General features: G+C 38.0%; 1 protein-coding gene across 8 annotated transcripts in view; it reads right to left on the bottom strand.

Annotated features, from left to right (window-relative positions):
• The window catches only part of RRAGB (Ras related GTP binding B), a 37,411-nt gene extending 25,224 nt beyond the window's left edge, over nt 1–12,187 (bottom strand). For 4 of the 8 annotated variants that reach the window (XM_059157219.1, XM_059157220.1, XM_059157224.1 and 1 more), the window contains exons 1-5: nt 11,472–12,073; nt 10,575–10,608; nt 8,166–8,265; nt 3,782–3,865; nt 1,810–1,876 (exon numbers count right to left, since the gene is read on the bottom strand). In XM_059157219.1, the coding sequence (XP_059013202.1) occupies nt 1,810–1,876; nt 3,782–3,865; nt 8,166–8,265; nt 10,575–10,608; nt 11,472–11,563 (377 nt within the window). In that variant the 5' untranslated portion in view covers nt 11,564–12,073. The other 4 variants (XM_059157221.1, XM_059157225.1, XM_059157222.1 and 1 more) reach the window with 3 other exon arrangements.
• Between the last annotated feature and the right edge of the window lie 1,710 nt (nt 12,188–13,897).

The raw sequence follows: 13,897 nt of genomic DNA, 5'->3' as shown, positions 1-13,897 counted from the left end.
ACAGTAGTTTCGTTTGAATTTAAGAAACAAAACAAATGAGCAAAGGGAAAAAAGGGAGAGATACAGAGAGACAAACCAAGAAATAGACCCTTAACTATTGGGAACAAACTAATGGAGGAGGGGTTGGGTGATACAGGTAATGGGGATTAAGGAGTATACTTGTCATGATGAGCACTGGATATAATATAACACTATATTAACTGTACTGGAATTAAAATAAAATAAAATAAAATAAAATAAATAAAACAGTAGAGTTTGGTCATGGGGGAAAAAAAAAACATGTACCTAGCTTTCAGTCTTGTACTTTTGCTATTAATTAGCTGTGTGACCTTGGTGGATTCTTAATATCATTGTACCTCAGCTGCCTTATCTGCAGAATTAATGATAACATCTTAGGGCCTAAAAGCAAGGAACTTGGACTAATCTCTTGAAAGAGATTACAGAATTAGAAGAATGATAAAGATGAAGGATTTGTATGGAAAGAGCTCTAGAGCACTAAGTGATCCATCTGCTAGCAATAATGGGAATCATTTTCTTTTCTTTTTTTATTTTTGATAAACATATATTTTTATCCCCAGGGGTACAGGTCTGTGAATCGCCAGGTTTACACACTTCACAGCACTCACCATAGCACATACCCTCCCCAATGTCCATAACTCCACCCCCCCTTTCCCCAACCCCCCTCCCCACAGCAACCCTCAGTTTGTTTTGTGAGATTAAGAGTCACTTATGGTTTGTCTCCCTCCCAATCCCATCTTGTTTCATTGATTCTTCTCCTACCCTCTTAACCTCCCCATGTTGCATCTCCACTTCCTCATATCAGGGAGATCATATGATAGTTGTCTTTCTCTGCTTGACTTATTTTGCTAAGCATGATACCCTCTAGTTCCATAATGGGAATCATTTTCTTATAGAATACTTGGCTATTTCATTATTCTTTCAACAAACAACTCATTGGGCACCTATCCATGATTGGTTCTATGCTAGGAGCTGGTAAACACTGAGCCAACAATAATGTCTATTTATTTTGTGAGGAACTTTACTATGCATTTGTATCTCATCTTACTTAATCATCAAAACACCCCTATGATTTAGTACCATCATTATCCTTATTATACAGATGAAGAAACTGGCTCAGAGAGTTTAAATGATCTACCCAAAGTAACACAGTTAACAGAGCTGTGTTACAAACCCCAGTCTATCTCCAGACCCTAGGCTCCTAACCACTGTGCACTACACACTGCTGCTGAAACATGGAGATGCAAATGGCCATAGGGTAAGGAGCAATACCTCCATATAAGCACAGTGAATATGCATTTATGATGGAATATTCTGGAAGTACCTCAGCCATGAAAGGAAAAATTATTTCCTACTTCTCCAACAGTTGGTAACTCAGTTGGAGAATATGAGCTTAGGGCTGATCTACAGTGCTTAGACTGCCTGGAGATTGAAATAATAAAGAATGAAAAGGTATTACGGTATGATGGCTAAGAGCTCAGCACTGATATTATGCCACCTGAGATAAAAATCCAATTTCTTCTCCTGCAAGAGAGGGGGATAATCTATCCCATACTACAGATCCCTAGACACAGCCTATGTTAGTGCTGATTAAATATGTCACACAGAGAGGGCATTTCCACAATTACATAAAAGTCAGAGATCTTTATTTAATCAAGTGCCAATTATGAAACAATTTCTATCAAATGTATCTATTACAAATGATAGCTACTGTAATGTATTTTCCATGCTGATTATACTAGGTGCCATGATTACTGCCACTGGTGCCACAAACAAGCAAACAGTACTCACCCACCACAGTCCCACAAGTTCAATACCAGGTTTCCCAGAAATCGAACATGAGAATGTTCTACATCAACTGGAAGACAAATATGACAAAGCTAGTAACTGCAGCACATGAGGTAAAATTCAAAATAAGCAAAGAACTAACCCATGGAATTTAGAAGGACCAAAGTGGAGTGAAATGCTCAAAGCTTCAACAAGAAGGTGATTTTCAGCTTAGTAATATGGTTTAGTGGCAAGGTGGGCACCTAAACTATTCTGAGCTACAGAATTGGCTCTCAATGTAAGTAATTTTACTTTTTAGTAGTTTAGTGGTTAGAGCAGAAACAATCTCCAATTATAATATTGTTAAAATTTCAACATGTAAGACAAAGACATATACTATTTAATAACTCTTCAGTGACCCACCAACACCCTCCATAAAACAAATTTTTAAAATGACAACAAATACCAAATACAAAACAAGCATAAAACATAACCCAACTTGCTCCCTCTATTGGTTTCCCTATTTCAATTAATGACCCTATTATTGTCCCATTTTGGGGAAGATGGTCATTGTCGACTCCTCTGACATTCATTGCTATTTCTTTGTAATTCCTCGATTTCACTCCTTGTTTTACAACGTGCCACTAACAATAAGGAAGGCCCTTAATTTCTCAAGCCTACACAACTACAATTGCTCCATAATTACCACCCAGCAGGAAGCCATACCCTCTTACAGGCTATTGTCAGATTCATCTTCTTAACACTACTTTGAACATGTCACTCCCCATTCAAAAAACTTGCAATGGTTCCTCCGTGCCTACAGAGGGGCATGGAAGGTCCTTCAAATTTGGCTTCTAATCTACCTTTATATTCCCCATTGAATCACATTAATAAAGACTTTTGTTCTAGTCCAATTTGGTTTATTTATAGTCCTCCCCTATCCCACTACCTCCCCAACCCTCAACATACCTTACACATCAGGGGTCGCAAACTTGCTAATATGGGCCAGGCCAGTAAATGTACAAAAGCAAAGATGATCATGTATGGAGAGTGAATATCCACCCAAGAGGGTGATAGAGAAGGTGGCAATTACACAGCTCTAGCTCATCTGTCAAGGCAGGAATGTGGGATCAAGATGATCATATCTTTACACTTTTCAATATTAGAGAGAAACCAGATTTTTATGGAAACTTTTACCTATTAGTACCTAATTCCAATTTTTCTAAGACATTGTAGAAGCCAAACAAAACATATCTATAGGCCTTATCCAGCTTACAGACTGCCTGTTTGCGACCTCTGCCTTACACTTCCCTCCCCACTCTATACTTTGCCTACTCTGTTCACCTGCCTAGAAAGTCCTCCCCACCTTTCGTTCAAAGTTATATTCATCTATTAAGACCCAGCTTAAATTCACTTTCTCTAAAGGCCCTTCCTGGCCACCCCCACTTACTGTCATCACTCCCTCTGAATTCATTCAAACATTTATTAAGCATCTACTCTCTGCCAGGCACCAAAAATCACAAGGAAAAATAATGAAAGTTCTTATCTTAAAAATTTCTTAAAGTCTAGCAATCATAATTTTTACAATTTTTGTGATACTCAATCACACAGTGATGTTGCTTCTATGACCATCTTGAATCTATTGATTATATTGACTGCTATCTAACTTTTGTGCAATTTTATCTTCTCATAACCCAGACCATAAGCAGCGAAGCATTAGACCATGGGTACTAAAAAAAACATGGGCATTGGAGTTAAACAGTTCTTCATTTAAATACCAGCTGTACCTCTTTGTGTGACCTTGGGCAAGTCACTTAGCCTCTGGGTATTAGTTTCCTTTTCTATTACAAAAGGTGGAAGGGATGTTATTGACCTCACAGGATTGTTGTGAGGATTAAAGAAGTTATATATAAAGTGCCTGGCACGTAGTAGGTGCTCAAACTACTTCCATTCTCCCCCTTACTTCCCCATCCTTGGAAAAGGAATCATATCTTACATGTCTTTGTATTTCCAACAGAGTCTACGAGAGAGTAGGTGCTCAAACTGCTATTAATTTGAAGACTATGTAAACGGTCTAGTACTAAAAAAAAAAAAATGGAAAGAAGTGCTACTGAGAAAGGGAAAGACAATAACAAAAGAAGTGACAGAATTCAGTAACTGTTTAGGTATGAAGCACATGGGACAGAAATCTGGTTTCTACTCCCATATCACAGAAATTGTTCTCATCAAGTGATCAACGGCCCCCTTACCAAATCCACTGGACTTTTTAGTCCTTGTCTTACTTTCTGTAGCATGACACTGTTGACTACTCTCTTCTCAAAAAATTCTCTTCTCTTGGCCTCTGATATCATACCTATAACCTTTCTGGTGTATCTTCCTATTCTTTCTTCTGTCCTTTAAATGTTGGAGCACTTCAGTATTTCACCTATGGCTACCTACTTCCCCCCAGGCAAGCTACTCTATTCATATTGTTTTAACTTAAGTGTTTATATCTAATACAGATGTCCCTCTCCCTTTTTGAAACATATACTGGACATTTTCACTTGAATAATGCATAAGTATCCCAAACTCAGTGTATCCAAATATAACTCATCTCCCCATTTTTTCCTACAAAATCTATTCTTCTTTCAGTCTTCTCCATCTTAGTGAATTTAACCAGTTGCCTAAGCGAAAACCTTAATTTCATCCTTGAGTCCAGCCTTTCCTCCATTATTCCACCCAAACCTTTCAACAAGTCCTACTGACTCTATCTCTTAAGTATATCCCAAATGTATTTGCTTATTATATCTACTACCACTACCCTAACCCAAGTTAAGGCCCCATCATCTCTTACCTGGTCTACTAAAATAGTTTCCAAATCTGTCAATCTGTTTCTACCCTTGCCTTCCTCTAATCTATCCTCCGTGTTAGATATAATAGTCTCTTCAAAATGCAGATTTTACCCCATTATTCTTTAAAAAGAAAAAAAGTCTCTGTGTATATGACCATATATACCCGGAAAAAAAAAGGGCCTAAAGGACAATCTCAAACTACTAACGGTGGTTGTCCCCAGGAAGCAGGCCTGAGAACAAGGGAAGGAGCACACTTTTTTTACTTCTGCAATGTCTGAATTTTTCACAAGTATTACTTTTGTAATCAAAGTTGAAAATTAAAAATAATAAAATCTGATCATGTTACTTTTCTATTTAAAAACTCTCTATGGGCTGCCCTCTACCCTCAGTTCAAACTATCTGACTTGGTTTATAAGGCAGTTTATGATCCAATCCCCACATTCTACCTTCCTTTTTAGTCTTAAGTCTCCTAAGTGGCCCTCTGGCTCTCCTAGTCTTCCTGTCCTGCTGTCGTAAGAGCAACTGAAAAGAACCAGAACAGAGCATTAGGAAATCACATACATTTATGGGGCAGAAAGAAGAAAATATTTTTTAAAGGGGGTAGGGATGGTTAAAGATAAAGGAAGAAAACCAGAGTAATAAAGCATTAAATAAAAGCCAAGGGAACAGAGAATTCTGAGAAGGTAGGAAATCTTGGAACTGTCAACAGTGTTTGTGACTAAAATATTTTATAATCTTATTTTTATTGAGAAGCTTACTATTCCAACAAACACATTTTAACAGCCCACAAATAAATTAATTATATCACCATGCTGTACCCTTACCACAAATTTTAAAACACAGTAGGCTCTAAGTTTAACAAAATAAAATTGGATCTTTTTTCAGCAATGCTAGACTAGAAAAACACTAAGGCATTAAAGGTGATATAATATTTTAGAAGTACTCTTTTGCTACTGTTAAAGAAAATCAACAACTTCATAAAAAGGAAGAATAAGTAAAAATCAATGCACTATAAGTATTTTCAATAGTCTGTAAGTTTAGCAATAGAACCCAGACCTTTTTTCAACAATGACAAATTAGGTAATGATACATTAAAGCATTAAGTCCAACATAATATTTTAAAGCATACTTTTATTACCTTTAAGGAAATACAGTAATTGCTAACAAAGTATATCAAGAAAGGTCCCATTTGAGACAAAGCCTTGTCCCATTCACAGTGCCTGGCACATATGATGGTCCAGAAAAGCACTTACTGAATGAATGGGATGCTAAAATGTATAGTGTACACATAATCTGCAATATTCTGTTCATAATTTTTAATGATGCTGCTAGATTACTTCAAAACTATTTCAAGTAGCTTGAACAGTTCTGAAATTTGGGTTGTATGACTATTCACTAGACCAAGGGTAGTAAATCAACTCTGCTGATCACCTAAAAATAAAAATATTAATTGACTAGAAAACTGACCATTGCTTCAATAAAACGTATAGAACTTAAACCACACAAAGAAAGAAATCCTCCAAGAATGGTGACTGTGGCACAGTGGAGAGAGCAGGAACACAGAGTGATATTCCAGTTCTAAGGCTTGCTAGGTGAATAAGCTCACCTTCTAGATCATCTATCAAAATGAAGTTAATATAAAAACTAAAGTAAATTAAAAAGCATGTAATACACAGAAGCTTCCTCTAATTTACTGAAACCATATGATTATTAGGTCCAGATCTTTAACTTGGGATAATAGAAAAAAATTAAAATTTACCAAATCAAGATAAAGAAATCTGGACTGGTCCTTTCTAGAAGGAAGTCTCTCAAGGCATGACAGGCTATAGGACCCTGTCCTGACCAAAATTTTTGATGAACAACTTAGATGAAAACTAGATGAGAGGCTTATCAAATGTACAAAATGCACAAAGTTAGGAAGAATAGAGAATCTATCAGATGAGATAATAAGCACCTAAAAAGAAAACAGATCTGATAATCTCTTTTCTACAGATAAGGGAATTACAGCCCTGAGAAATAATGAGTGGTCCTGGACTTCATAGTTAACAAATACTGGATACAAGAAGATAGGTGCTAAAATAAACAAAACTGAATAATTTAATCAAGTAAGAATTTATTCTTAGATTCAAAATATTAGCTGCACAAGAAGAAGAAGGATGGTATGTGTTTTAATAACAATGTATGTGAGAAGGAATTTAGTTTTTAGTATGACTCAGTATAATAAAGCCACTCCACAAAATAAGAGTAGGGGACTAGACTGTGTTAACAGCAGTGTGAGGCCCAAAATAAAAGATATAATAGTCCTTCCTTGCCCTGATCAGATCACATCTATATTCAAATCTCAGCACTTTAAAAAAATGTAGATATATTCAAACAAGTCTTTAAAAATGTTTCAAGATGATGTCGCATGAGGAATAGATGAAAGAACTGGACATGTTTAACTTAAGGAAGATAAGATTTGGGAAGCAAGGATGGCTAGGAGAGATTGAGACATCAATCATACTCAAATATTTGTAGAGACTCAGTGGAACAGAAAGGAAGAAACAAAGAGAAACAGATTCAGGGTTCTAAGAAATAGCTTTCTAACCACTAAGGCTGCTCCAATTATGAGAGTATATATAAACTCCAAGCACTTTATAAAGAAAAATACGGTTTCCTTCTTTATATCCTAGGGTCTGGAACACAAGTTGTTTTAAAAATGTTTGTTTTTTTGGAACCAGAGTGAGATACCTTAAAAGAAGTAGTGGGTGACTTGTCCCTAAAAGTATTCAAGATGCTAAAAACTCAGATCAGGAATCTTGGAAAGCCAGGTAGAGCAATGCTTTCATCACTGATAGGCCAAGGACCATGGCAGAATCCAGAAATGCCTGGATGCTGCAAAACAAAATAGCATTACACTCGAAACAGAAGAGGTCTCCCAGAAGCATAGATCCACTGAACGGCAGCCATGGTAGCCCAGCTAGGCCATTATTAAGAAACCAGACTTAACATTCACATTATAAAGGGCAATGAAACATTTCTCAAGTCAGCTGGAACTCCAATGAGAACATCTATGTATATCCAGGAAGAGAAGCAGCAGAGTACACATCAGGTTAACCTTCCCCTCACAGCCCTGCCCACCCCACTCAGAATGGACCTTTTAATGAAGATTAGGACTAATCTTTAAAAAAATCTTAGGAGATTTTGTTATGCTTGTTAATAAGTATCAATTAATTTCCCTTTATATAAAAAATTAAAAAAAAACTCTCACAAAAAATAAAAAAGCAAACAAAAGAGTCCCTATGTTTGTTTAATAAAGACCAGGATAAAAAAGCAAGTTGGACAAGGGTATCCCACTTGGTAAGCAACCTAGAAAGAAGCTCCCCAGACAGCAAGCAGTAATAACCAGAATTAGGCTGTACCCCTTCGAGAAAGAACGAAAAAACAGGAAAACCTGCTCCAAAACAAATGTCTCAATTTCTGCAACCCTAAGTTACTGCAACCAAGTGTGTTATGCGGATTATTAATATTTAAGATCATCTGATTTCGGAATTAGATAAAACATCTTACTTGTTGCACCAAGGCGACGTGTGTCTCGGGCAATATAATTTGCAAAGATAATAGACCTCATGCTGGTCTTACCAGACCCACTTTTACCCATTAACAGCACCTAAGGACAAAGTAAGAAAAAAACAAACTTAGAAATCTAGAGCAAATCAAATCTAAAAGGATCTGTTTCTCTCTTGTACTTGACGTTTTACTGAAGTTGACAGTACCAACAACCTATTGCCGGTACTTGTAACTAACTTAGTTCCCTGACCAATGGTAAATGCAGAGATACCAAAAATTCCAGGAGTCAGGCACATATGTCACACACCTCTTAGCGATAAAATAACACGAATTTATTATGGTAGCATTATACACTATCATTCATTCAGAACTATGTTAGAGAAATAACAACTTGAGGAAATTGAACCCTGATCTCTCATAATCTAATGCTTTATGCACTGAACTACCTGGCAGGAGATTTCATTATAACTGAAAGTTCTCTCCCCTGCTCAAGGTCAACCTTCCCATCTCTGCCCTTGATCTCATCTCTTCTACTTGCTCTATGATTTTTTTCATTAATTACTCTGAATCTTTTTTTTAAGGCGTCCCATGGCATACATAAAAGACCTTCCTTGATCTGGCTTATCTACTCCTCTGTCCTTACCTCCTGGCCTAGAACATTTAGAGTCCGGGAATAATAAACTGAACTAAACCTATTATAGTCCCTATGACTGCTCCCACAATTCCAGGGAGCCCAGTTCTATGTCTTTGTTTCATGCTGTACCCTCTGCCAGTTATTTCCCATTCCTTTTTCTTCCTTCATCTAAGCTCCACTCATCCATCCCTCAAGACTTGGTTCAGTAAGCGTCTCCCCAAGAAGCTTCCCTGACCTCAATGACCTAGGCTGGTGTAGGTGTGTTTCACGCCTTTCCTCCCATCACACTCCTATTGTATTGTAAAGACATAACTGCACTGCAGTTATTTGGGCTGTGTGTGTTTGTTTGTTTGTTGTTGTTCTTTGTGTTATTTTTGTCTGTGTCTCCCAAGACTGTGAGTTCTTGAATGGCAGGGAGAATTCCCTTTGTAACTCCAGTGCCAAATATATAACAGATGCTTAAAATATATTCATTGAAAGAATGAACAAGCTATCTAAACAAAGACAGAAGACAAATAAGTTTTTAATGATGAGAACTGTCTAATGGAAAAGGTGACATTATGAAGGTGAATAACCTTTATGTCAATATCAGCACCTAACAAAGACAGAAAAACACCTATCAAAGATGCTATTGATTCTTGCACAAGGAGGAAACTGTGTAAGGTGACATTTCAGAGTTTTTTCAAACTTTAACATTTATGGACTATAGTTCCAATTACCTTACTTTTCAAATGAAGGTGTTACAGGTTGTATCTTCACTCCCAAGAAATTTTTAAAAATTTTCTAATTACAAATACAGGGAATATTAATGAAAGTATACTTCACTCAGTGTCAATTTAACCTAGCTATTTAGGCACATAACTTTATTTCACTAAAAAAATGTTACTAACAAGACAGGCTAGGGTAGTTACAATTTCTTTTTTGTTTTATTCTTAGTCATGTAGAAATTTCTGGTATTTTTAGCCATCCTTGTTGATAACAACTTTAGATAACTTAGATAGGCTCATCAAAAACATTGCTTTAGGAAATTGAGTTATATAACTGAATTGTTAGATAAAGGATAAATATGGCATATTTCTTGTGTTTTTTATTTAAGAAATCTTCAACTGCTTATGAAAGACTAACCATGCATTTACTCACTTAAACTTCATAATGACCCTACGAGATAGGTAATATTATTATCACCATCTTACAAATGAAGAAAGAGAGTCCCAAAGGTTCAGAAATTTAGACCACAACTGTGTCCTTATTGATTCTGCCTAAACCCCAAAGTGGGGCAGAGCACAAGAGGACACTCAATTCCACCTGGAAAACTCATAAAAAGACCTTATATACGTATCATTTAAATTGGGTCCGCATAAATGTGCAGGAAGAGACCTGTGTAGTGTTTGTGCATGGCCCACAAAATGAAAATTTATAAATTTGGAGAAAAATTGGAGAAAAATAGCTTCTGTATGGCTATAATAGGGTGGTACAGATATGGCAGATCAATTTAGTCAGGAATAGAAGGGCATTCTATATGATGAAATCATTTGGATTTTATTCTTTGAATCTTGGGAAGTTATGAAACAGTCTTAAGTATGTGAATGACCCAATTACATTTAAATATTAGAAAAATTAAATCTGATAGCAAAGAAGAGGACAAGAGTCAAAGAGTACAGATAGAAGATTCCTGCAATGGTCCAGGAAAGATGGTACATATACATCAAAAATCTATTTCCTGAATCATAACTTACCTTTACTTTCATGAATTTGATCTACCTAATATGTCTTACCTTTTTCTTCATGGCTGTATTTGGTAGCACCCACCTGCAGATATAAACCAAAAGACAGTTTCCAGGATCCATTGCCTTAGAAATTGGAATTTTAAAAATACAAATAAATGTGGAGGTGCAAAAGAACATGCTTAGCACAACGGCTGAGTACAGCTGTGTGTAGGAACCCAGTTAAAGAGGCCCTTGTCTTCCTAAATTATAAAACTGGGTTCAAATTCCCTACCCCTAATTACAATACTCTGGAGATGGGTCTTAAGAAGACTGGCTTACTAATATAAATGAGCAATAAAATTCAAGATTCAATTTTTTTATCATCTTAAAAAATGCATCAAAGCAACACATACAAGTGCTTTAATAAATCAAACAATATTATCTTATTTGAATGTCCTTTATAATTTTTAAGTTAGGTTATTTTCAAAATGTGGGTATGTTTAGCCAGCTGTCCTTCCAAGTTAGATTTCACTCATTACAGGTACAAAGTATATAAAATACAAATCTCAAATTCAGGTACAAAAAGGTACTGAAATCACCTTTTAAGCCACTGATCTCTGCCCCCAGAAATACCAACCTTCTTCCTAGTCTTCTTATCCTCAACACGATGTTAAATCTCCTTTAATGAAAATTCAAAGCAACCCAGAACTGCCTTCTCAATTAGAACACTCCCCACCCCACCCCCAAACCTCGGGATTGACATCAGGCCCATCCCAAGGGCTGTTTCTATCCAGTTACCAACCAACCAGTCTTGCCAGTTTATCCTGACACCAAAAGCATGACGCCAATCAACCTTACTGGTAAATCAAAGCAATTTATCATAGGTGGGGTGTTCTAATTCACAGTATTTTCTTAGTTAGAACTCCATCACCACCTTCCAGGTTTTACATAATAAACTTCACCCACCCAAGCGATCCTTCCGGTTCCCCTATGGGAGGACCCATTCTTGGCCCCAGATTCTCTTTCTCCATCTTTCTCTCAGAGTCAGATTCTTCCATCGTGCAACAAGTCCTTTCCAGTTCTTTCTAGACCGTAGTACTTTCTCTCTTTTTTTTTCTTTTTCCTTGTTCACACCCTCAGTCGCTTATTTTTATTGCCTGTGGCCGCGAGGCCTGCTCTATTCTTGCCTCCGCCTTTGTCCACTGGGGGGGCTGTTTTCCCCACACCTTAACCACCTCAAACTTGGCCTCAAGGCACAGCCGAGTTGGCCACCTCAAAAGCTGAATGATGTGGTTGGTGGCGCAAAGGAAAAGACGGAGAATGAGTGGGAAGTGGGGATGGCAAGGGTTCGTGTCGAGTTTGGGCCTCAGGCCCCAAAGTCTCGAAACGCAAAGGTGACTTCACCCGGGAAGAGGTGGGGACGGCGGAGGTGGCAAAAAGAGCAGACCCGTGCGGTAGGCACTAAGTGGCCAACGCTTCCGCCAGATTATTGTTACCGAGCCTGGCCGCCCAAGAGCCTCCGCCGTTTAACAGTAGTTACGACCCAACCACCCGCCCTTAAGGAGCCCAGGTACCTCACCGCAGGCTGAGACTGCAGGCCAGGATCACGTGGGCACCTGCCGTAAACCCGGAGCCCGTCACGTGACAGCTGCTACCCGAGGGGCGGGCCGACTGGGAAGAAATACCATAGAGACTGCGCAGAGAAAGAGTGTCACCAGTCCCCGTGACGTGGCTCCAGTTCCTCCGCTTCTTTGAGACGGTTAGGGAGCACTCAGTCTATAGGCTCTTCGCTTGTGGTCCCCGTGCCCCGACCCGTCCGGCACAGGGACGGAATTAAAGGAGTCGTTTTAAATTTCAGTGCTTCAATGCGTGTGTGTGTGTGTGTGTGTGTGTGTGTGTGTGTGTGTGTTCACTTAAGGCCCCCGTAGTCCGACCCGTCTGACACAGAATTAAAGGAGCCATTTTCAACTTAAGTGCTTCAACACTAGCCCGTGTGTGTGTGTGTGTGTGTGTGTGTGTGTGTGTTGCTGTAGTTCTTGTTCTTGTTTTTAACTATTTCACCGAACTTAACATTTTGTGGTGAGGAAGGCCAAGCATTGTTTTTGTCTTCCTGTTTTTTACTACTAGCCCCTGTAACCGGGCTTGTAATGAAATGAGTTAATACATCCAAAGTGATTACAACTATGTGTTCCAAATACTAAGCACACAATGGAAGTTATTATTGCTGGGAAAAGGGATTCACTGGGAATTTTAGGACACATACTCATCTCCCCCACTTGTTTAAAACTGGAAGCAAGGGAAATAAATTCTCATAGAATTTATTTAAGAAGTCAATAAATTCTACACTTGATAACTGAAGGGCTATTGATATGTATTTACATACTATATTTAGATATAGAGACCTCCAGATAAAAGGGCCCAAACAGTTCTCCTTCTGGAGAGAAAGATGGGGATAGGAAGTGAGAGGACTGATGCTTTCATCTGAAGCCCCTTTGTACTGTATCTATCATCTATGCAGATAGATAGGTATATCACATGTATACTTTACTCAATGAGAAAGGAAAGGAAGGAAAGAATGATGGGAGGGAGGGAGGAAGAAAAGTAGAAAGGGAAGGGAAACTAGATAGAACTAGGGTGCTCCCTGATTCCAGATTTCCCCAACTTCTGTTCTATATGATCCCTTCTCATCACAACTGCCATACCTCAAGAAAAATTTATTTTATTCTGATCACAGCTTCCTTAGCCCTATCACTCTGTAGTCTCCTCTATCCTCTCCACCAACTCCACCCAAACAAGCCATTGGTCTAGTTTTTCTTGTATGATGAAAGATTCTGAGTCCCAAACCAGGAAGTGACTTTAGATTCATTGCCTTCCATACCAGACAGTGATAAACAAATTCTAAGTTAAAGCATTGAAAACAGACTTTATTTAATAACTACTGACAGTAGTGGGGAAAGCTTAGTTCCATTCCAATATGTGCAGAGGTGACTAGGCTTTTAATATTTTATTACATATTTATTTATCAGGGAGAGAGAGAAAGTGTGTATGTAGCTTGCAGGGGGAGAATCAGAGGGAGAGGGACAAGCGGACTCTGTGGTAAGCACAGAACTCCATACCAGACTCACTCTCATGACCCAAAATCAGGACTTGAGCTGAAATAAAGAGTTGGATGCTTAACTGAGCCCCCAGGAGCCCAAATTGGGCCTTTCAAAGGGACAATAAAGGAGGGGAAAGAACTAGGCCTCATTTGAGTCAGAGAAGTGAAAAATTATAGAAGGTTGGTCAATATAAATGTGATTAAGTTGTTTGTTAGCTTATCAAAGTTATCAAAGTGGTTATCAAAGTTAGAAATCTATCTTCCCACAGAGACTTCAAAACAAAAGTCCTATCCT

Source organism: Mustela lutreola, chromosome X, assembly GCF_030435805.1.
Source record: "Mustela lutreola isolate mMusLut2 chromosome X, mMusLut2.pri, whole genome shotgun sequence".
NCBI classification, from domain to species: domain Eukaryota; kingdom Metazoa; phylum Chordata; class Mammalia; order Carnivora; family Mustelidae; genus Mustela; species Mustela lutreola.
This window is presented reverse-complemented; position numbering and strand designations above follow the sequence as displayed.